The 24,295-nt window shown below is 37.3% G+C and overlaps 2 protein-coding genes across 5 annotated transcripts in view; one reads left to right on the plus strand and one right to left on the minus strand.

The window, feature by feature from the left end:
- BCAR3 (BCAR3 adaptor protein, NSP family member) overlaps positions 1-5,971 on the plus strand; it is a 69,937-nt gene extending 63,966 nt beyond the window's left edge. For all 4 annotated transcript variants that reach the window (XM_018072078.2, XM_018072079.1, XM_018072080.2 and 1 more), the window contains 5 exons: positions 1,739-1,854; positions 2,673-2,844; positions 3,044-3,167; positions 4,044-4,256; positions 5,053-5,971. In XM_018072078.2, the coding sequence (XP_017927567.1) occupies positions 1,739-1,854; positions 2,673-2,844; positions 3,044-3,167; positions 4,044-4,256; positions 5,053-5,240 (813 nt within the window). In that variant the 3' untranslated portion in view covers positions 5,241-5,971. The remainder of the gene's footprint in view (positions 1-1,738; positions 1,855-2,672; positions 2,845-3,043; positions 3,168-4,043; positions 4,257-5,052) is intronic.
- A 424-nt stretch (positions 5,972-6,395) lies between these two features.
- FNBP1L (formin binding protein 1 like) overlaps positions 6,396-24,295 on the minus strand; it is a 67,014-nt gene continuing 49,114 nt past the window's right edge. The window contains exons 9-16 of the mRNA XM_018071981.2: positions 23,453-23,581; positions 21,259-21,405; positions 20,272-20,475; positions 12,263-12,372; positions 11,530-11,662; positions 10,998-11,092; positions 10,371-10,519; positions 6,396-9,978 (exon numbers count right to left, since the gene is read on the minus strand). Coding sequence (XP_017927470.2) covers positions 9,800-9,978; positions 10,371-10,519; positions 10,998-11,092; positions 11,530-11,662; positions 12,263-12,372; positions 20,272-20,475; positions 21,259-21,405; positions 23,453-23,581 — 1,146 coding nt within the window. The 3' untranslated portion in view covers positions 6,396-9,799. The remainder of the gene's footprint in view (positions 9,979-10,370; positions 10,520-10,997; positions 11,093-11,529; positions 11,663-12,262; positions 12,373-20,271; positions 20,476-21,258; positions 21,406-23,452; positions 23,582-24,295) is intronic.

Here is a 24,295-nt window from a genome sequence, read left to right on the forward strand (position 1 = left end):
AAGTGGAAATGGTGATGCTCCAGACAAAACATGTCTGTAGTGCCCTGCTGCGCTGATGGACACCGTGGCTCTGAGGAGGGGGCAGTTCCCTGGAGCAGCAGTGGGCTGAGGGGGTGTGAGTGCCTGCCAGCTGCTGGGGTCCTGCTGACAGCAAACACAGCTCCTCTCCTCAGTACCTGCTGCTAACTAAGGCTCCATGGCAGACAGAAAAACTCAGCTCCACAACTGCTTGCTCTTTTCAGAAATGGTAGATTGAGGCTTCTTTACTATGGTTCCAAAGTAGTAACTACGTTCTCTAATGTTTAGTTCCCAAATTCACTTTTTTCTTCCTTCAACCTAATAACAACAACTAGAATATCTTTAATATATTGTTAAAGAGTGTTGCTTGAAGGCATAGGATATGCATGCCTTAGAGAAGTAGTAAGCATTTATATGTGTGTGTATATATATATTATAATCAATTAGCTCATTACTAGACTCCTTATTTTAAATACTATAAACTTTGCAATGGCGCCAAGGAGTCAACTAGCCTGATGGAAGTCTGAAAGCCTGTACAATTAATTAAGAGTCACTGGGGGGTTTTACAGAAACAGATTTTTGGATTTTGGAGCAGGAACAGTAACTAGCTGGGACATGTAGACATGCCTACTTAATCTTCATCTCTCAGTGCTGAACCAATGCTTGTCATTCATTGGCAATTTGTTGCTAGAATACACTGATAAGAACTGCATGATACAATGAGATTGGCATGTGGATTCAGCCAGAATGAATGCTTTGTACTGAGATCCCTGATAAGGCTGAAGTTCTTAGGTCTTCTATGTGACATCCGTTTGCCTTTTAAATAATGACATTTCTAATCAGGAATCACCCATATGGATGTGATGAGGTGAATATTTGCCACGTGTATGTCAGTGATGGAGGAGCAACCACTGTCTCTGGGGCTTCATATTACTCCTATGTCTCTAGAAGTGAAACAGGTTTCTCTACAGTGCTACATTTTGTACCAGTGAGGCTTGTTGTACAGCCCAGATTGCTTTCATCTTTCATAAGCATGAAAGCCTGCTGATGGGTGTATCAGAAAATTGCAGGCAGATTGATTGTAAATGTGTCAACATACAGGCTTTAAACCAGCAGATAATCTTACATTATCGTATGAATGTGTTTTTTATTATTATTAGCATATATAATTGTCATTGAGAGAACCAGTAGCTAATGCAATGTGTTTAAAATGCAAAGACAAATTGATGGGGTGTCAGCTTTCACATACTGACTTCGTTAGGCACTCAACATTCAGCATCCTCCTTAAGTCCTTTTTCTACTTCACCTTTATGAGGACCCTGTGGTGTAACCAAGAACATTCTGAGCAGTCATCTTTTTAGAAAGGAAAAAGGCAAAGCAAGTGTGTACATCTTTAAGACCAAAGAGCACTGCCTCTGACAAGGACCAGGCTGAGAGCACTGTATTTCCTGGAACTTCATCCTCTGCTTCCTGATAAAGCATTTTGGTTTCACCTTTTGTTTTCTGATGGCTGAATAATGTAAAAAAAGTATTCTACTGACCTTTTTGTGTAAGACTGAATGTGCCCAAGTTGATTTTTCCTTTGATGCCTGTATTCTAATGTTGCATTTTGTGCACTTAGCTATGTAAGCCCTGAGCTAACCTGGAGTTCTCTGTGGCTGGGGGGTTTTTTGAAGAAAGTTAGTTTAAAAATTAATGCACAGTTTTTTGCCCTTGACAGGTGGCAAGGATAGTAGAAGTTTCTGAAGAGATGAGGAGGAATATGGGAGGGAGCTCTGGTCTTGAACTGATTACCTTGCCTTACGGACATCAGCTGCGCCTTGATCTCATTGAAAGGTAAAGGTTGCTGTTACTCATTTCCAGGGCAGATGGCCAGAAGCTCAGAGCGTGGCTACACTGTACTCCTCATTTCCCCAAAGAATGCTCTCCTGCATGCTTCCTGAATTCACATGTACAGATTATTTAGTGAGATGGCACATAACTTCTTTTTGCATAGGAAATTCTTGAAGGTTTTAAGGCAACTCTACGCATGTAGTACAGGGAAAGAAAGGGGAATGGTATTGAAAGCAGGGTCCTTGGAGCAGCTGAATGCCATCAGCTCCCCTTTACAAGCTCAAGTATTAACTAAAATTCAGGAATCCATCTGAGCATGTAAGTGTACATGGAGGAGATTGAAAGGTAGTAGCCTTCTGCAACTGGGTAGAGACCAGAGGATCTAATAAAGTAAAAATGATCAGCAAAGCTTTCTGTAAAACCTCTGCACAAGTTAAGGGGGACCACTTGGGGTGTTCTAACCCTGATGTACAATTTCTGCTTCGTATTATGGTATTTTGATTGCTGAAATCTAGGAGGGAATGTCACAGGATTTGAGCATGGAGGACAAAAACAAGTGGGGCAGTTTTCCCAAAAGTGTTCATTCATTCATTGCTTGAGCAGAATTTTATGTAGTTCCTAGTATTTTAGAAGTTAAAATATTAATTTAAAGCTTGTGTGTATATATTCCATATGATGTCACTATTGCTTTTGATGCAAAGATGTTGGTAAAGACTTAAGTTTGCTGGGCACACCAGGTAGAAATATACTTTTGAACTGATCTCTGAATGCATGTAAATTTAATAATTTGTAACCAGTCCTATAAATTGATCCACTTACAGGCACAATACCATGGCAATAGGAATAGCTGTGGATATCTTGGGTTGTACAGGAAATGTAGAAGATAGAGCAGCAACATTAAACAGAATCATCCAAGTTGCTGTGGAGCTGAAGGATTCACTGGGGGATTTATATGCGTTTTCTGCCATTATGAAAGCACTAGAAATGCCACAGGTAAAAATCTGTTTCTCTTTATGTTCCAAAATGTGGAATTGTTTGATGGGTTTATTTAATTTAAGCAACTTCTTCAAGACTAGAGAGATCATCAGAACAGAGTCTTCATGACTATTCCATGATTCTGTGACTAACAGTGTACATTTCCTGTGGAGTGCTGTGGAGTCACTAATGGGTATTCCCTATTTTGTTTGAACAGGTCAGTAGATTAGAACAAACCTGGACTGCTCTAAGACATCGTTATACCCAGACTGCCATTATGTATGAAAAACAGCTGAAACCATCTTGCAAAGCTTTGCATGAAGGACAGGATGAGTGGAATAGTGAGTATGAGTGACACTGGTTTCTCTTTAGCCTTTTACCTCTCCCACTACTGATTTTCTGTGTAGGGAGATGAGGCAGCTGCTCTTTCCACAGCTGTGCACTGTATGTTAAAATGACTGTGTAAACTTGTATAATGCAACATGACAAGGAAACAGAAGCTAACAGTCTGCCAACCAAACATCAGTGTGTGTTTGTGTGCCTGTATCCCTGCAGAATACAACATTCTTTCCACACCCATACTTCCTCTTTGTGGACAGAAACTGAAACACTGCATCATCTTCCCTCAAGACAAGAAAAGATCTCCTTCCTCACAGGAGAGTTAATTGTGGCAGATTTTGCTTTTTAGTTGTTTGCCTGTTGGATCAGAAGATGAATCCTCAAATAGAAAGAATCAGCTAGGCAATTACTCTGATTACTTCAAGTGCTCCAGCACCCAATTCTTTGGAGCTCTAGTTTTTAAAGGGGTGCAAGGCAGAGAAAAACATTTCTCAGAACATTTCTACAAGAGAATGGGTAGACAGTGAAAACTTTTTAGCCTCGTGGAATTTATTGGAATGACCCAGATTTTGAAAATGTTTTAAAAAAATCTATTTTAAAAAAAATGTGTTTAAAATCTCTGTGCTGCTCTGTAGTAATTCAGCAGAGCCTTCTCCTATAGCAAATAGAGCTTTCCATCACTAATTTGTCTTGGTCTTCTCCCCCAACTAGTTCGCTGGAAACTGGTAGGACAGGTATATGTGAGGTAAGGTGATAATTTGAAAGATGGAAGACAAACAGTACTTTCCACCTTAAAAGAAGAATACTGGCAGTTACAATACCTTCTTCAACTAGCAGGTTTTAATGTCTGATGCTGTGTTTGTTACCCTCTATCCCAGAGACCATCAGTGCTCCGCAGAACAACATAACAGTGCCACTGCTGATGCCTCTTCTTACCTTGATGGAGCGTCAAGCTGTTGTTTTTGAAGGCACGGAGCTGTGGGAGAGCACTGACCAGAGCGGTGAGATAATGCTGCGGCACTTGGCCGCGGCCCGTGCGATAGCACAGCACGCACAGAGGTTCCACCGCGCTGCGGAGCAGGCGCTGCAAGGTACGAGAACCTGCTGCTCAGCAACAGCACGGGGGGTTCTGTCTCTGCATAAGGGCCACCACAAGTCTGTGTGAGAAATTCCTCTCCTCTCTGACAGGAGCTGAGATAGCAGCAAATGTCCTGCAGGAAACTCAGCCTGAGGACAACATCAGTATTGTTTAAAAGCGGCCAGTAAATTATTCATCACTATAGTTCTCCAACAAGCATTTTTGCTAAACATACTCAAAGTTCTCAAAGTTAATATGCTGACCCTTCTAGCAACTGAATAGAGGTACAGTAAGGACTGAGGATAACTTCCTGTCTTCTGTACAATTTAGAATTCCTACTCATTATTGCAAATAAAACACCACCCGTGATAACAAGATTCTTTACAGCAGTGCAAGATGCAACACTCAGATCCTGACTGCTTACAGCCAGAAAACAGCTACAAATTAGTTATGTGATTTTTTTTTTTAAACTTGCAGTGGAAAAGTTAAGGGAGTGAAATATAACCATTTCTGCAGGCAGCATGTATACATCAGTAATGATATTTAAGGTCAGGCTATAATGACAATTCTAGAACATTAGAACTGAACAAAGGATAGCCTGTCCCAGTGTCCCTAGAGCCATCTGTGTGTTACTAGAATGTCAAAGATGGAAAGGATTTTCACTGTTTTACTAGCTTGTGAAAATCACTGTGCAAAAGGAATGCAGCGCACTAAAGCTTATTTGGGGAGAATACAGTTTAAAAGCCATTTTTACAGAATAAAAAGCATTTGCCTGATGGTGGTATTGTGGGATTCTTTTTACTTACTAGGTTTCCAGCCAGATGAAGAGCTGAGTGAAATCTTCAAGACAGAATTTCAAATGAGATTGCTCTGGGGCAGCAAAGGAGCACAAGTTAATCAAAGTGAAAGATACGAGAAATTCAACCAGATTTTAACTGCACTTTCCCGAAAACTGGAACCTCCTCTAGTGAAGCTGGTGGAACAATTAAGTATATAAGACTCTGTAAACACTATTTAAAATTATATACTTGAAATAACCTTAGAATTCTTCTGGCAATTTGATACTGCACAGACCTCTTGCATTTCACAAGATGTTTAGAACTTTAAATGCACAATGCACACTTGTTTTAAAACTACTGATTTCTAAACAAATTATTTATTTACTGTGACACCAAGTCATTTAATGATCCCTTTAAACAGTTGGTTATCCCTTTATTTCTCCAGAGTTGCAATGTTTTAATGATGCCAATGAGTAAGGGCATTGGCATCTTAGTATTAAGATGAAGCAAACAGTGTAAATAAAACGATAGATTAAGTATCTGACGTGGCAGAAAAATTGTTGTATAATATTCCTTTAATGACTATAAAACACTGTAAATAGAATTGTGATTTGAAGTGTATCTTTATGCAAAATAATTTGCATATTTACAGATCACAGAAATACTGCAGGTTGCAGAAATGATCCTTTATCTGTGACCACAACACAAGGCTCAAATGTCACTGTGCCTGTGAAAGTAGAAAATGAGTTTGTCTATGTGTTGGGACAACTTATGTTTTTTTTAAGACAGCACCTGTAGTGCTTTGGCTTTTGCTGAAGCCTGCACAACAGCTATGCTGCCAGGAATGAATGATGAAATGACAAGAACAAACAATCCAGATAATTAAAATGCTTTCAGACATGAGTAAATGTGGGTGTATGTATGTATTAAAATTGCTTCATTTACTGAGGTGAATGACTTTGGTAAGTATTTTTTCTTTTTCCTTGGATGAAGGCAAAGTATAAGGTGGTGGTAGCACTTTTTACAGGAAATCAGCATAGACAGTGTTTATTATATAAAGTGTTTTAGGAACAAATTCCACTTTGTCACATACAGAATTGGTATAAGCATTATCCTCAGAAGTTGTACAACTATTTAAGTAAGAACTACTGTTAGGGCTGGATGTGCTTGTTGCCAGTAAGCCTGTTTCTGGAGTGAGATGTTACTTAGAGCACTGAAAGTATTTGAGTATGCTAACAACAGAACCAACACCAAAAATCTGTTCCTCCTATCCACACTCCCCACAGAGGTTTCTACCACTACATCAAGAGTTTACAGACCTTACACTGAAAGTCTCCCTGCTGATCTTAACAAAAGACAAATGGGGAAGCTAATTACTTAGACCATGAAAAGATTTTTTTATTCCATGAAAATATTCTCAACAGAGAACACTATTTTTAAACAAAGCATTTAACATTTAGGAAATCAACATGTGCACAAAAAAGGATTAAAAAATTACTGGAAAATGTCAGATGCTTTAAGACAACTCACATTCAGAATTTTAGAATAAGTGATTTATAACTAGCTGTGCAAGTACAAATGTTTTTTCCTATGTTTAATAACCCCCATACAAGTTGCACTATCCATCTTGAAAGCAACCTGCCTCCAAAGGAAGCAAATCCTGGTTTTAGAAAAACAAACAGTAGCGTGAAGAGAGCATTTAGTCCTTTACCAGGCAGCGTTACTACTGACCTGCAAGGCTGTTAGCCAGGCAGACCACAGGCCCTTTAGCAGAAAATACACAGATCACATTTCTTCCTTTTCACAGAATTACAGAATCACAGAATATTCTGAGTTGGAAGGGACCCACAAGGATCATCCCGTTTTTCTCTAACTTTAAAATAAAAAAAGCACTAGATTAAAAAAAAAAAAAGAAAAACAAACAAAAAACCCAACCCCAAGCCCAACAAACCCCCCAAAAACCCCAAAGCCAAAAAACTACCTAAGTAGTTTTGTCAGTATTGAGTAATGTCACATTATTATATAAATAACCCTGTATACAAGCTCCAAAAATCTAAACTTTAGAGTTTAATAGGCCCCATAGTACACTAGGTCAAGCTGTGTAATAGTGGTATACGTAACAAAAGGAATAAACCTCTACACAAGTCACTCAAATTCAGTTTTACTGGTAGTACAGTTTCTAATAACACTGAAATGAAACAGAATCCAGCACTGCTGCATCCAAATATTGCTTCAGACGCCAGAAAAAGAGGATGTTTTAATTATTATTTTATAATATGCTGCTGAACAGCAGGTGGCTGGGTTGACAAGCTTTCTTTGATACAAGTATCCCTCCCCCCAACATCTCTAGTCTAATTCTTATCACCTTAATCAATCAGATATGACGTATGTATTAATAGAACCACAAATGGGAGGCAAGACAACATAAGCAATAGGGGCACTGCAGACAACTATATTTACACGTATAAACATATCCAAATTTCAATTGTTTACAAGTAAAAGTGCACATAGATCATTAACAAAGTATCACTCAAATTTCAACTGGTCCATACAATGAAGCATCACCTGGAAATGGACTAGCACTGCAGTAATTAAACTTGGAACTTCATAGTGAAAAACTAAGAGACAGTTTCCATAAAAATCTTTTAAAAAAATATTAAAAGTCAAATGAAGAGATACACATTTCAATGTATAAAAGTAATGAGATACACATTTCAATGTATAAAATTCACGATGCACCATGTATCCAGTAAAGTAGAGCTCTAGAAAACACCTACCGTGGCTACCTCAGCAGCTGCAGCACTGTGGAAAGAGCTGAGACACAAAGCCCTTGTGGGATACTGTAAGTGGTAGTGTTGGCAAACAGCAGATTTTAGGCACTCTAGTTTAAGGCAGCTTTTGAATGGCAAGTGGTTGACTTCTGAAAACAGTCATTAGCTCGCAGTGGTGAATCCTCTGGTTGTGTTCCAGGTTTTCAGTGCTCACAACAGGTTACTGAAGGGCTGAAGAGGGACCACAGGTCTAGGAGTTTCTCTTGATTGCATTGTAGGCTAGAGCTGAGATGTATTAGTTCCCCAAATTAAGAAAACACATTACGGTCTCTTATCAGTTATGCCAAAAATCTGGAATGTAATGATGGTTGCAGTGGTATTGTTATAGCAGCATACATGGATACTGGGATGAAACTCTAGTGCCGAAGATATTTAAAGAAAATGATTTGTTACAAAATAAGACAAGCACTGATGGCAAAGTGTTACACAGAACATGCCTGTCCTAGGCATGCAGGAGGAGGTTAACAGCGAGCATGGAGGTGGCACAGGCAGACTGATAACTGACATGGTTCTAAGTGACTGCCAATTAAAATGAGTTGGAAAAGAGCATAATTGAGAAATCAAAACATTGCACAAGCTAAAATATAGTTTGTGCACCTGGAACAACCTAGAACAATGAAAATAAAGCAATTTTAGGAGCAGTAGCCTTTTTACTCTGGTAATGGAACTCTATTTTCCTGCACAAATTCAAGATTGTGTAATACATCCTTACCTATATATGGAGATGCTAAGATGTTAGTGACTAAATGTATGTCTGCATGCATTCATGCAACTAGCTTTTACCCTTGGGCCTCCCAGTCTAGTACCCCTCCCCTCCCCACCCCCTCCCCCCCAGCAGCTGCATGTAACCTCCTTCAAGATCTCGCCCATTTTCTCAGAAACCCGCTTCAGGAACCTGCAGTCCAAGAGGAAAAAGAAAAGAACAAAGTTACTGAAGGCCTTTAGAAGATAAGAGAAGCGTGCTCAGTTCTAACAGGCCATTCTCAGTGGCTACACATCAGCCTTGTACTTAATTCCACAAACTCTCAGTAGAAATACGAGTTACAGTTTTTAGATAAGTTTTTTTTTCATAGTAATCAAGTAGTGCAATGCATTTTCCAATCCTCAGTGATTTAACAATGAGGAGAATTACTGTACATTTAAGACCTTGATTTCAAACTAAACACAATACAATTCAAGAGAGTTAGTTTACAGGCACAGATTAAGAATATAAAATCATTCCCTTATCAGGAGCAGAGAGAGGTTTCAGTAAGACATCAAGCATTACATGTGGTCTCTTTTTGTTTGTTCAAGGTATCTAGAGTTAAAACAATGAAGTTGTGTCCAATACAGAACATTCTACATTACAAGTACTGAAAAGGAAGGAGACAGGCAGGTCAGCGAACTTTCTGTCCTTCTTAATCGTAATGTTTTTTCCTGAGTATTTTTTTGAACTTTCAGAATCAGAAAACATTTTCCTGTTTAAGAAGTGAAAGCTGCCAAGTATTCGCTAAGGAAGGAAATTAATAACTTTCAGTAACTGAGTTCAGTTAGTTATTAGAGGAAAAAGCCCTCTGTTTTAATCATATAATTTAAGCTATAAAAGTGGGAACAGTAAATCTTAGAAATCTTTAAAACTTAAGTATTTTTTCAGTTCTCTATAAAAACAAAGTATTCTACAGAACAAGCAGGAATCCTGGTCCAATCCATAGCTGAACTGGATTTAGTGCTTTGTAAAGCAAGAACTCTAGATCAGTTAAACAAAGCAGAAGACATTGGTCAAAATTACAGACCAGTGTAAGATGCATAATTTACTGTGGTTATCTCTGAAAAGAACTATAGCAAACTTCCAATGCAAACAACAGATCATTGCTGACTTCTGTAATTCTTTCCATGAACCTGCATAACTTCTTATTTTTCCACTATTTTCCCTGGAGAATGTACAACTGAAAGCTGCCAGTTTACTGTTAGATATAGGTTACTGCACCTTTGCTGTTTTTCTCTAGCGTTACATCTATATATGATGTTGGCACATAGCCTTCCTCTCCATTATGTCTTCGAGCTCTTGTCCACCCATCTCCTTTGTCCTCCTCAATAATGTACAAGATTTCCCCTTCTTTCATTGCTAGAGTGCCTTCATTATGACCTGGGAGAAACAAGAGGCAAAGAAGTCTCAGTGTTCAGACAGAATTTCAAGTCATTTTTTTTCCCAGGGCACAGTTTCCAAATTATATATAAACAGGAAGAATAAAAAATCTGTTCAAGAGAACATATGGCCAAACAGACGTACAGAAAAGAACCTAGTCCAATTTGTAAAGCTGACCATTTGCCAATAGCTGTGCTAATATTTATCTTAAAACAGCACAAATGTACTGCTCATGAGTTAAAGTAATTCATAAAGTATTTTCACTGATCTTATAAGCAACTGGTTGCTCATACAGTTAATTTACTTTAAATCATTTTACCTGTCTTCTCTATAAAAACTAATCCATGCCTTATAATAAGCCAAGGAATCATAGTGCATGTTGTTAACCTTACCATCAAATGGATATATAGCCTTGCAATGTCCTATAGCTGGTAATGGATCATCATCTTCAAACTCATCATCAAACTCATTTGGATGAGTGTGTTGCTGTGGTGGACTGCGAACTTCCTGATTTGCATCATCCGTGTAGCTCCCTTCAGGGCTATAATGCAATGATTGGAGCATGAGGACTCAGGAGTTCATAGCTCTACAACTCAGAACATACATGCATCACAGAAAGGGCAGACCTGGGAATTCCTGTTAGCAGGTTTTATATTACTGCTAGAGGTGATTTTCTGAAAAAACTGACCTAGCAAAAGCTTAGACTGAATTCTGCTACAAAAACAAACAAATTTGACATACTTGTCTCCACAAAACATGGAAAACTAGTGTGAGCCTCAAGCAATAGAATAAGATAGCATTAAAAGGCACTGCTATTTACTGAGCAGGTGTTTCAATTAGACTATTTTATATGTTACCATAATGGCATGAAGTGACCTCTAGAAGTCAGAGCCAGTAAGATTTTCCTTTAGAACGACGCAGACTTTCAGAGGATAAGTAACAACCATCACCTCCCCTTAACTACCAGAGAGATGTACTGATTCTAGCTAAGACAAAAGCAGTAGAGACAGAATAGTGACCTCTCTCGGCCCTGTGTTACAAGGTGGTTGATATCGCTGCTGTGCCGCCTGTCGCTTCTGGCTGCCACTTTACCTTCAACTTCAGAAAGCCAGGCCTTGGGGAAAAAAAGATAAATACTAGTGTCAAAGAAAACTCGATTCTAAACCAGCAGATTTAACAAATGCACTTAAGTGCATACAGTTCACAGCCACAGAGAGACTGCATGCAGATGTCAAGCCTCATAATTACTTCATGTGAAGCACGAACTTATACTTAGCCTATACTCCATACTAGTCTTAAGGAAAAGAAAAATCTTTAATCCTGTGTGAATCACAGAATAACTGAATAATAATACATTCTTCTGAACAGTTTACATCTTTAATAACACATCCTTATTCTAGCTAGATGAACACACTTGAAAATATGGCACCCCACAAAAAATGCTATCAGGAGCACTTTCTTAAAACAAGTGCTATATTTAAAAGCTGTAAGGCAAAGTACAGTTGTACCAATCATCTACATTTTCCAAGAAACTCTATTTTAGAGTCTAACCTCATTTTTATGTATTTCCATCCGAAGACGGTCCATGTTGCTCATGGTCTCAGTTAATTTTGGTTGCAAACTGCTTGGATCACCCATTTGGGGATTTTTCTCATAAACATCCTTCATTTTGATGAGGGCATCTCTAAAAACATACAAAACACAACAACAGTTATGAAAATTACATACATCAGTACTGATTCATTAAAGCTAAAATAATGTGTGTGAGATCCAGACCCATGATTAGATACTAAGCACAGAGATGAGGAACTACTGATCCCCTACACCTTGCCTAAATCCTTCTCCCATTCTGTCCTCTTAGCACTTTGCCTTCCTTTCTTGTGTTGGGCATAGGCACACAAGGACTCCAACAGACTCTTCTCTATCCAGTCTCAGTACTGTTTCCCATATTGTTTGTTATAGATAATTTCCTAAACATTAGTAACATTCTTAAGGCACCAAGTGACAGCTCTCTTGCTGAACAGACCTAAGCATTTTTTTTAATGCATGATTTTGGAGCCAATGTTTCCTATGCAGTATTAGGATCAAAATGAGTAATATAATAAAGCAGAAGGAAGCAATGCTAATAAGAACCTACATACAACAAACTATGAACTTAAAAATGCTTGTTAATAGCCTGGCCTAGTAGACTGTCTCCTAGTTTTTGAGCACTGTTGGATTAGGTAGAGGACTCCAAAAGAAACAGTGAGAGAACCATGACAGAGCTCCAAAAAAATGCACTCACTTTTGGTCTGTTTCCTTCTGTAGCTCTCTGTTCAGTTCATCAATCCTCTGTTGCAGTTTCTTGCGTCTTTGTTCTGGAGGGAGATGGCTGAAGTCTTCTAGTGCAGGGCCCTGCAAGCAGAAATGCCATGGAACAAGTTACATGCACATACCCAGGCAGCTGAAGTGACATATCCACACATGGACAGTGTTCACTGGAAGCAGGATGGACCTTCTTAAAAACTCTACTCGACAAACAGTTCTACAAAAAGACCGCAACAGAATAAATGCATGTTCTCACTGCCAGTGTAGTCATTCATTCAAGGTTCTTTCTGCCTTCTGTAACAGTTGGCTCACAGAGGTAATTCAAAATTTGTACACTTAATTTTTTTTCTGAAAGGCTGAGTCATGTACCTCCTGTTACATCCACTGCACTCAAAGCAGATTTAGAAAGGACAGAATTAATTACTACAGAATTACTTCAGAACAATAATCTGTGTATATAATAATACTATGTAGATATAATTATTTCTTTCTCTGGAGCGTGTTCTATGGTGATTTGGATGCTACCAAAAGAAAAATACTATATTTTGGATCTTCATTCCAAAGTACTATTACAGTTCTCTTCCAGAAGTTCAGCAATCCTAGAAAACATATTAAAACTTTAAAAGTTCTGATGGATTTTACCTTGAGTAAAACCAGTTCATGGAACACAGAAAAAGCCTTTAAAATATCAAAACTTTGACCTAAGTTTGTTAATCTGAATCCAAATATTGCTCAAATATTCCAACTAACCTTTTTACTATTAAAAAAGTCCAAAAAACTTAGGGAGGGAAAAAAACCTCTTACTTCCCAAACCTTAAAAAAAGCCCCAAACCAAGCAACTTAAAGACCACCTATTGTTATGAACCTAACCCTGCAAACTTGATTGCAAACTTGTGCCAAGATTATAAGCAGGATGGAAGGGCCTGGATATGAAATGCATGGGAAGATTTTTACGTTGTCTTGTGAGTTTGTTGTGAAAACTCTTCCCCTCAGGGTGACAGACAGCGACAGTGTTAAGAAGGAAATATGGTACACGTCATAATAACAGAAGGTTAAATTCCATCTTTTGTGTTCCCAGTTGCCTAAGGAAGTTGGTTTTAGCACAAGAAACCTACTTGCCATTACAGTTAACCCTCCATGGAGGCAAACCAAACTGGACAGCATTTCTTTTGTCAAGAAGAAATTTTACAAAAACTTGACTGTTGAGATTTTTACATCAACAGCCTCAGGCTTGGGTGCCAAGTTTCCAATACCCCCCCTTAAGATCTTCTTGCCCCACTCAACTTCTTAGATCTTTTGCACTTGTAAAAATCAATCTCACTGTTTTTTAAGAATGCAATACAAGACACCATGAAAGTAGGAAAATCAAGATATAATGTTTCCAAAATAAAACAGAAGTGTTCCTTTCTGAAGGACAAAAAAACCTTGAAATCCTTTCAGGTGTTTTTACACACTACAAAGAAACAAAAAGACAATCACATCCTCTGTATCATTCTTCCCTGCAGGTCAGTTAAAATCAGAGTATCCTAAAAGAAGAATCAGAAGAACAGAGGTCGTTTTGTGAATTTTACTGATTTACTCTGCAAAACAACAGTACTGATTAAGGTGTGGTTTTCATTTAATGTAACAGCTTTCTATATTTCTAACCATAAAGGATCATCTCCCCTGCAGTTTTTTTCCCAAATTCAAAGGAGTGCAGTATTCAATATTTGTTCTTTACACAAATTTTGTAATCTTTTCATATAGTATTTTATGCTGCTTCAACAATTTTCCTGACAAAGAAAAATCACCAAGTATTTCCATCATGACCAACTCGTGAATACTGGTCAACTCTAAAAGTCCCAAGTCGCAGATTTAGTTGCAGCCAGATCACAAGTCTAATTGCCTTACATTAAGCATGGATGATTAAGAAGACTGTGCATATGAGTGGAAAATCTGAAGATGTATTTCAGCACCTGACTTAAAGCAGTTATGATATGGAAACACTTTCAAAGATTACTTTCATGCTATCTTAGGAGAAGTACAGCAGACAGATCAGCACACGGGCTTACCATCTTCACCGACCACTGCACAGTTCATTTGAAAACAGAAAGAAACGGGAAATTATTTACATGCAATGACCAGTTACAAAAATGATTAATGCCTAAAAATCTATCTTTAAAATATTACTTAAGGATTGACATTTTCATTTATAAAAACACAGTTTACTATAAGCACAAGAATTGCTTTAAGAATTACTGAAGAAAATTACTAGTGATAATGGGTACTTTAACTTATGAAATTTTAATAGAAATTTCATTAAACTACTTTTGAATTTTAGTGTTTTGAATAATAGGCTAAAGACCTTCTATTGTAGGAAAAGAAACACACACAGAGCCAACATTGCACAAAATAGCAGAATTTGATGATGATGGACTGATCACTCATATGCAAATAATTTGTTAATCATAGTTCAAAATCCACTACCATGACTTTTACAAATGTAATTTTTACAATGCATTTACTTTATTATCACAGTAGATCTAGAATAAACAAAGATATTTTTTAAGTTTAGAAGTAATTAATTTTACTTTCTGAAAACAGCATTTGGGTTGTTGTGATCTAAAGATGTTTTAGTCCAGATAAAAATAAAGACATTTAAGATTTTATCCTTCAAAGAAGCAAGTAAAACATGGGGGCCAGGAGTTAATCATGGGTTTAACATTCACAGCATTTTGAAGATCTCCTGTGCTTTCAATGACTTTGGATAACCCTTTCCAGAGAAACACCAAGCAACTTTCGAGATTAATATCTCAACCTCACTTATGACTCCCTCAGCACTTGTTAAGGCTGTTGATTGGGGCACACACACAAAATTAGAATTTCTAGCAATGAGGGAAGTAAAGCACCTTCACGAATGATACTTTGGTAGAAAACTGAATACGGTTCAAGGATGCAAAATGGCATAAATAAACTTCCTGTTCCCTTTAAAGAGTCTTCCGAGCAAACACTATTAAGGTTTACATATTGCTGCTGCTGATGCATCTGTTTATGTACCAAATGGCACTGAGCACAGACTGCCATAAGCACTGACACCTTCTGGAACTGCTGAGATTTCAAAGGAGAAGCAGCAGCAGGTAGCAGCAGTACTAATAAAGCAAGTTACAGTTGCTTACACCTTTATTCAGTAACCTACTCTTCTGCTACTGTTTGATGCTTTTGCTCTACATCACAATAGAAGAATCTACTGCATGAAGTACAGAACGAAGAAAGACTGGTTTTGTGATCTCCAGGGCCTTGAGAGAAATCTTGTACAGGGCATATTAAACACAATAACCAGTATTCTTACTGTATGATATATGCCAACTCATGGACAGAGCTCGGTAGAAGCTGAAGCAAATTAAATACATTTTACACAGGCAGATAGTGACAGGACAAAGGGGAATGGTTTTAAACTAAAGATAGATTTAGATTAAATGTTAGGAAGAAATTCTTTATTCAGAAGATGATGAGGCACTGGAGCAGGCTGCCCAAGGAAGCTGTGGATGCCCCATCCCTAGAAGTGTTCAAGGCCAGGTTGGATGGGGCTCTGAGCAACCTGGTCTAGGGGAAGGTGTCCCTGCTCACAGCAGGGAGGCTGGAACCAGATGATATTTGAGGTCCCTTCCAAACCTTTTTATGATTTTATGGTTTGGTAGTTCTGTGTGTCAGTACCACTGGGACATCGTTTTTCAGGGACAAAAATCTAGAAAACAGCATCATGTATGAGCAACTATTAAGCATTTAATCAAGATATATTATAAAGATAAGATTGATCAATGAGAAAAAAAAATCTGTTAGTATTCCAGTATACATTTATGCTGAAAAGACTTAAAAAATATGTGATAATGTGATGTCTGTTTAAATGCTTGCAAGGAAGTTCAAAATATATAAAAATTAAATGTTTACCTTGAAGATTTTACAGAGATTATTTAATCTTTTGGTATGTTTGAGTTAATTGAGATCTGTACGATACTAGTGATCCTCCCTAATTTTAAATAATACTATCCTATATTAATTCAATTTTACAACATGAACAATGTATTTAAAAAAATCAAAGACAGAGTTTCATTTTCCATTAGCATTCTGTAGTTGTTAGCAGATGATCTTTTGCTTCAGTAAGAGGTTCTAGAACTACTAGTACTGCAAAGGTAATGATTTGTAAGCCAGGAGTCAATACATTTAGTGATCAACAAAACTGAGGTGTAATCAAGACCTGTGCTATCTAATCCAGTTAGTTCCTCACTAAGTACTAAAGAAGAAACATTACCTTCACGACCAGACCAAATTATAAGTGATTCAGAAGGGGAAAGCAGAAACTGTCCTCCATATATACTTAGAGGACCACAAGAATTTTCTAAATAATGGTTGTGGTAGAAAGGGTATTTCCAAGATATCTGGGGGCCTGAAATTAGATGCCACAACATGACTTAAAGAAAATAAGTTTTAACTGAAACTCATTCTATTTCAGAATGACAACAAGGGAGCCTCTAAATTATACCCTTGCTGCAATATAACAAGGTTGTACCTTGACCTCCACATTACGTCAAGAGTAGTCAACCATTCTTGATGCAAATGAGGCAGCAAGTCAATATTGTTTTGAAACATCAAAATATTATTAATTATATCATCAAATGCATCTAATTATCTCATTATTTGGATCAATAAATATCATCAAACATACATAAACTGAGCAGCCTATGCTTTTCTGACATAGCAGGGAAGTGCCAGTACATTTATCACTAGTACTATAAATGTTGCTAGGAAACCATGTAGTATTTCCCATCTACTGACTTCCAAATAAATTCTATTTGCAGAATATGCCACTATAAATTAGTAAATTAATTGGTAAGTCTCAGTAGGAGGCATTTGGTAGTAATTTTTTCAATATTTTTACCCAAAAGAACCTAGGACAAACAAGAACAACTAATTAATCAGAAAATGCATTAAAACTATAATGCTTTAAAAATCAGTATTCCAAAATGTGCTAGCCCCATGTGCTATAGCAATTGATGTACAGATGAAATTCAAGTTCTCCCTTCTTGGTTCACTATCTCATAATCAACTACTACAATTTCAATTCAAATTCAGCAAAGACACCTGATCTATCAGATGATTTTTGTGGTGACTATATAGCCAATGATAATTTACTGCAAAAATGTTACATGATGGTAGGAAAACATTTGTGAATGTGAACAACAATGAAGAAAGGTACCAAACACATGCTGAGCACCCTCTTTATAACACCTTTCATTTAGGCACAAGTATTTCAATTGTGATAAAGAGTATTTCTATTTTATTTTTAATCTGTTGGTAACTTCTGTATAGTATGATAAAAAGTATTCTAGAAGTGACCTTATAGCTGAAGTGTTACTTTTAACCAAGTAAGCCTTATAACGAGGGTGAAGAGCATTAGAAAAGCCACATCACAAACACACTGTTCATAGCCCATCATGCATTTCAACTTGTTATTGAACTTACCCCTCTTTTGAGGCTTCTGAAAGAAGGAATTCTGGGCTTCCCTGTTTTTATGTCACTCATGCAATAATGCACTGGTTCAATGGAGAATATGGGATACTGGGACCCATTAGGAGTACTGGATGTGTATAAACTAGTAGGGGTTAGGGGTGGGGATTGTGGCTAATGTGGAAATAAAGAAAGCAATAAATAAGCCAAATGTTCAAAGTGATTTTAAAATGAAAATTCTGTCTTACAAAACTAAAATTTCCATCCAACACAGAAACAGCTTGTAACGTTCCAGACATATTAATACTATAACTGTATTTGGTTTAACAGGGTTTCTGTCATGAGTTAGTCTTCAGAGTTACAGGTTGCTGCAGAGAATGAAGGAACATTCAAAAAAGCTTTAGACTCAACACTGCCACAAGATCCTAGCAAGATCCCGAAGTTCCCTGTCCCTTCTCTTAAAGTTCTCCTATTGCCAATTTAGTTACAGACATTCTGGAAGCTCATGCATTCCTGCTCCATGCTTCCTCCTACATATTGAGGTACCCTACCAGGTTAGCCAAGACAGAAATATTAGGTATGTCTATGGAGAATGACTAAAACAAGAAGTATTCTCAATCTCTGTAGTCAGGCTGGACTGACACAATTGCTGTGTGTCATTCTTAATATCATCATGAGAACTTCCTCCTTTTTCTTCAAATTGCTTCTCTCGTTTTTTGTGTCTCAAACCTCTGCTGCTCTTTCCCAGTTTAATTTTTCTGTACTATTTCCACTGCTGTACAAGTCATTCCCTTTCAAAAAGAAGTTTAAGTCTTTGACAACATCAAAAAATAGGTAAATGCATATCTGGAAGTCAAGACCAGCCATAGTTTCAGCTAAATGAAGGTCCAAGGGCTATCATGAATACTCTAGCTGTAATAAATCAGCTAGTTTTGTATTAGTTAATTTAAGAATATATTTTAAAACCTGTGAATAGTGTTTGGAATTAAATGTATATATCTTCTGGTAAGTATTTTGCTCCCAGTTGCTGTTTTGTAGAGCACTCCTCCACCCTCCCCAAAAACAGGAGAAAGAAAAGGAACAAAATCTTTCATTTTGTCCAGGTCCTTATGAAGGGATATGTAGTCTGTATACACATATGTACACCTGTGATTCCATACAGAAAACAGTAAGGCTGACTCTGAAGGCTACATACAAAGTGAACAAACTGGGGAGAAGAAAGAGTAGGGCAAGTCTTGACAGCTTTCTTCAGCTGTCTTCATACTAAGGGACTTCTTATAACTACAGTAAATGCCAAGGTCCAGATTGAAAACCAGGGTAGATTTACAGACTCTCAGAAAGATGTCTTGTGGCCAAACTGGCAATTATGATCTGATTTTAGACTAGGCTGAATCTCACCCACCTCTGCAGACAAATGCAATAAATATGCTCATATATTACTGCATTTAAACTATTATCAATCATTAAATTATATTGCATGAAAAGCAAACAATCAGTTTTCACTTTAACACACAGCTGCAGTTACATAATATACTGAGCATGGAATAAAAAAAATCAGCTGTATCCTTCCTTTCTATAAAGATATGCTTTCTTGGAATACTATCAAGGAGGAAAATAATTCCTACCAGTAACAGGCTCTAAGAATAGTTTCCTGTAATAAATGACAGAAACTGGCTTAGACCATTAAAATAATCTCATAGAAATTTGTGAGAATCATTAAAATGGCTCACTGATATGCTCCAATACTAAATAAAGACACAGCATAAAATTTAAATATGTATATGCTCCATTATTCATTTTTATATAACTAATGCATGTATTGACAATCTTTTTTGTTGATGCATGAAGGCATCTTGCACAGAAAGTGTTAATTGTAATTCATATCATAAGACAACAAAGGAGTCATTTCTATGCTCTTAATTTTTTCTTGAGCATAGAAATATTTTTACCTGTTTCATAGTAATACTTTCTAGGACATTTACCAGTATGGAGTTTCAACACTAAGTTTTATCAATGAGGTATCATAAACTTTAATGTTTTCAGACAAATCTCAGAAGTTTTCAAAAGCAGCAGGTATAATAAAAATCTATATAGCACTTCTACATATAAATGTGACATTTAGAAGGGGTTTGCTTTTTATATTATAAAAGAGAGATCTGAAGTCTGGCCGATTCCAAAGCACACTCCCCCTTATTTTTACATTCACAATTAACACCTTTTCTATGCAATTGCAGAAAGTCTTTACAGAATCTTAGAAAGATTTCCCATTACAGTAATGGGAAGCTACTTTTATCAAATGAAATTAAACATTCCCAGACACAAATCAATAGAAGGAACATGATAAGTATCCAACCCTACTCCAGGCTTCAGATCTCCTTACGCATATTTTAAAAGACAGCGGCAGGCAAGGGGAAGGTTATTTTAAAATAAATAAATTTCTGCTTCCATGCACTCTAGATGTTCACATTTTAATTTTCCAAATAATAATTTCTTAATTGTTACCTTTGGTTTCTTTCCAAACAGCCACAGCTTTCCTTTAGCCTTGCCGACTGTAGTTTTTGAATCAATTCTCATTCCTTCCTGCTTTGGTGTACTGATGGTTCCATCAGAGATAGTTCTGTAAATATTCTGACTGTAATCTTCAAATGGAAAATCTCCAGGAGGTTCAAAACCAGATTTGAAGCAGTCTATCACTAGTTGAGAGTCCTAAACATAGGACATAAGGAGTTTAAAAAGCAAACCCATCAAGAACCAGAGAGAGAAAAAACGGGGAGACAAATTTTTCTTTTAATTGTAGAGATGCAGAGATGGGAAAGTAAGAGCAAGCTCCAAACACATGCTTTTGGATAGAGTGAGTTAAGATAACATATGTTTTTTTATCTCAGCAGTGTTCAAAGCACACTCTGCTATTCAGAATCCATACTTCCCAAATACTTCCCAAGGGTTATCACAGATTTAAAACAGGACATGCTTTAGGGACAAACTACTACTCCACTTTTTGATCTTTCAACATTGGCACAGAAATGAAGATAACACTAAGAAACTAGATGTAGTAAGGTATAATTGGGAAGAACCCGTATTATAAGGAATAAGAAAGAAGTGCCAACAGCTGCAATCAAACAGGACATGGAATGATACTTTGTTAACTGAACACTCTTTACATGATTCAATACCACATAAAAGAGAAAATACCAACCACACTGGTATTCTAAGGCATTTCAGGATAACCAAAACGTGTCCAAAACCAAACACAATAAGAAAGCAACAAAGATCTTCAGATGACACGAAATCAATAAAACAGGGAGAGAGCAGACACCAAAAGTGGAAGTGATCACTTAAGGTTTGAAGTCACCACACTTCTCAAGCAGGCAAATGTATTTGACAACAGGAAGAAAAATGCACAGGTTAAGTCAGCCTTTCCCCTCTCCACAGCTTCCCTATCAGTTCAATTGCTCACGCACTTTCAAAAAGTTACTCAGTTCTACTTACTCTGTGTTCATCGACTGACTTTGCTGCAAGGATCATCCCTTCTAAACACTTAGAGATTATTGGAATAACTTTGCGCTCAGAGTCAGCAAAGCCTTTGTAACATTCACTAAGCTTGATAGTCCTTCTTTCATCCATTTCTTGAAGTTGCTGCAAGTGCAAAGAAAGATAAAATAAAGCTTTCATTTGCAGATTTTTTCCCCTTGATCTTGATATATGCAGTTAATTGTGGTCACCACAGTGTAGTACAGAATTTCCGTGCTTTCCTAGTATTTTTATTTGCTTAACAAAACAGAACTTGAAAGTTCTTTCAGGCATAGATTTACGATGCCTAGAACAGTAGTTATGAAGAGTTTATACACTTTGATTTCTAAAAATTATATAAAGGACTGGACTTCCTTTTCCTCCTTCTTGAATAAAGTCCATGTACAGTGTCTATGGGCGACAAAGTTTAAAGTATTTGTTTCATGCCCAAATGAAAACCACTATGAAGAAATTTTACTGATTTCCACATCTCCTCACTCTCTCCTTTTAGTTCCAAGTAATTTCTCTGGTGATAAATATCTCCATCTTGCTTTTATTTTTATACTTTCCAATAAATACTAATTATTTAAAAAATAGGGAAAATTTAAATTATCTGCAGTTTAGACATGATCTCTGATTTGAAATACAAACCATTTCCTTTAGAAGTGTGCAAGAAAATAAAGAAAAGAATACCATTATATAAGATTTGCAATAAAAGTTTACTGGAACAGAACAATAAAGAACAAATTCAAGAGAAATACTATTAAGGTCATAGTCCCGGACCTTTCACCTAATTGAAGGTGGAAAGAAAACAAAGACCAACAGCACATACCAATAGGTTGTCAAAAACTGGGGAAGAAGTTGGATCTTTCCTGCAACTACACTAAGGCAAATGTCTCTACCAGTATTCAATTTCATCTCTCAAAACCAAAACAACGACCTCATCATGCTAAACCCCTTTCCCAAGGTTTTCCCACAGAATGTTACCAAATACTTGCAAGGAAATAATAAAAGTGTAGTCCCAAGAGAAAGTAGGACTAGGCCTTTTTGCTCTTACTGCAGTGTTCAAAAAACATAAGAAATGTCTTACAAGGATAATGGATTTTAACCCTAGAGAAATAAAGGCAGTAAAGAAAAACTCTGGTCCAAGCTACAAAGATGATCAAACTGATTCTCCTGGGAGTTGACTGCAATTCTTCCATCACTGTGTTAATGTCAGATCTACTGCAGTGCTGCTTAACAGTTAAAATATTAGAAAATTCTTTAATAAGCCAAGGTAATTTCCCCTGTGAATCCCAGACCTTCTATTAAGAATTTTTTTTTAAAAAATATGAACGGACTTGTGCTTCTGGAAAACATCAAGCATACTTAAGTCAATACACCTTCAAATAAAGCCAGTACTTCACTTGCCATTTCCTGACTCCCTGTCTCAGAATCACTTCCCACATCTATTCTCCCACATGGCTCGAGGTACGTGCCAACACACTTTTAAACTCTCCTCACCTGATGCCCCACAAAGTACTTTAGTTTTCCAGTCTCTCTGTTTTTGAAAGACTGTTAAAAAATATCTTAATAATTACATAAAGCATCACAGGAAATCCCCATTTCAGAATCAAATTGTTGATCTTTAACTTTTTTTATGTTTTAGAGAGGTCTGTGGATTGCTGGTAATTGATGAAGCAATGACCAGCTGGGGGCCAGGGCCAGGGCTGGCACTTCTGCTTCCAATCCACCCACTTTACATCTGTGCATGAGATACATTAAACCACAGTCGCCACGTGCTTTCCTTCATCTCTGCCAGAGGCAAAGCATTTGCACACACCCCCAAATATCATGACAACTACTGACCAAAACTCGTTAGAATGACTGTTTCACATGCTTGCTGTCACCTACATGTCTCAAATGTTTATTTTGTCAGACCTCTTCAGCAATATTTAAATAAAGAATCTGTAAAATATAAAATCTTACAGAAAATGCAACTGAGCGTTTTTGTTACAAATCTAAGCATAAATATGGTAAGCAATAAGTCTCATGATAAAACACCAGGTTATATCAAGATCATGCTAATTTCTTGATAAAGTTATCCACTAAAATCCTAAAACTAAAGTTTAAAATTTTAAAATTTACTTCTTATTTAGAAGATCAGACATACTTTATCTGTTAATTATTTTACCTTATAAATCTGAGGAATGACAATGTAGTAGTGTTTGTGCTGTTCCCCATTAAAGTTCTGTAGTTGTGCAGCATATTCATTTTTGTTTTCATCAGCCATATGTGTGCGCAGGTTTAATTGTTGCTTGGCCTAAACAGGAAAGTGTTACCAGGTTAAACATGTCTTGTGCTTTTCAATGACACACAGCATTATTTTATTTTACCAACTATGCAAAAACATTAGTCGCAAGTCGTCAAACCCGAGATCCTTATAACTGGAGTAAAAAGAATGTGAGACTTCACATCCACTGACACACTACAAACCCACTTGTTGCATACAGAGAAAGCAATGATCATTTTAGCTCCCTTAGCCACCCTGCTTAAATGCATATTCTAAAAAACACAGAAGTGACTGAACATATATACTACAAGATACCAAAGATCAGAAAGAGTTCTTGTTTAAGGAAGACAGTCATCACAACCATCCAGAGGGACCGTCACAAAGTTCAACAAGGCCAAGTACAAGGTCCTGCACCTGGGTCAGGGCAGAGAATGGATTGAGAGCAGCACTGAGGAGAAGGACCTGGGGATCCTTGCAATGAGCACTCACAGCCCAGAAAGCCAACTGTGTTCTGGGCTGCATCAAAAGCAGCGTGACCAGCAGGTCAAGGGAGGTGACTCTACCCCTCTACTCTGGTGAGACCCCACCTGGAGAGCTCCCAGCACAGGAAGGACAGGGACCTGCTGAGGAGGGTCCAGAGAGGGTCATAAAAAAGAACAGAGGGCTGGAGCATCCCTCCTATGAAGAGATAGGCTGAGAGAGTTGGGATTGTTCAGCCTGGAGAAGGCTCTGGGGACACCTTAG

This window comes from Manacus vitellinus, unplaced genomic scaffold (genome assembly GCF_001715985.3).
Source record: "Manacus vitellinus isolate BGI_N305 unplaced genomic scaffold, ASM171598v3 scaffold_21_pilon, whole genome shotgun sequence".
Taxonomy (NCBI): Eukaryota; Metazoa; Chordata; class Aves; order Passeriformes; family Pipridae; genus Manacus; species Manacus vitellinus.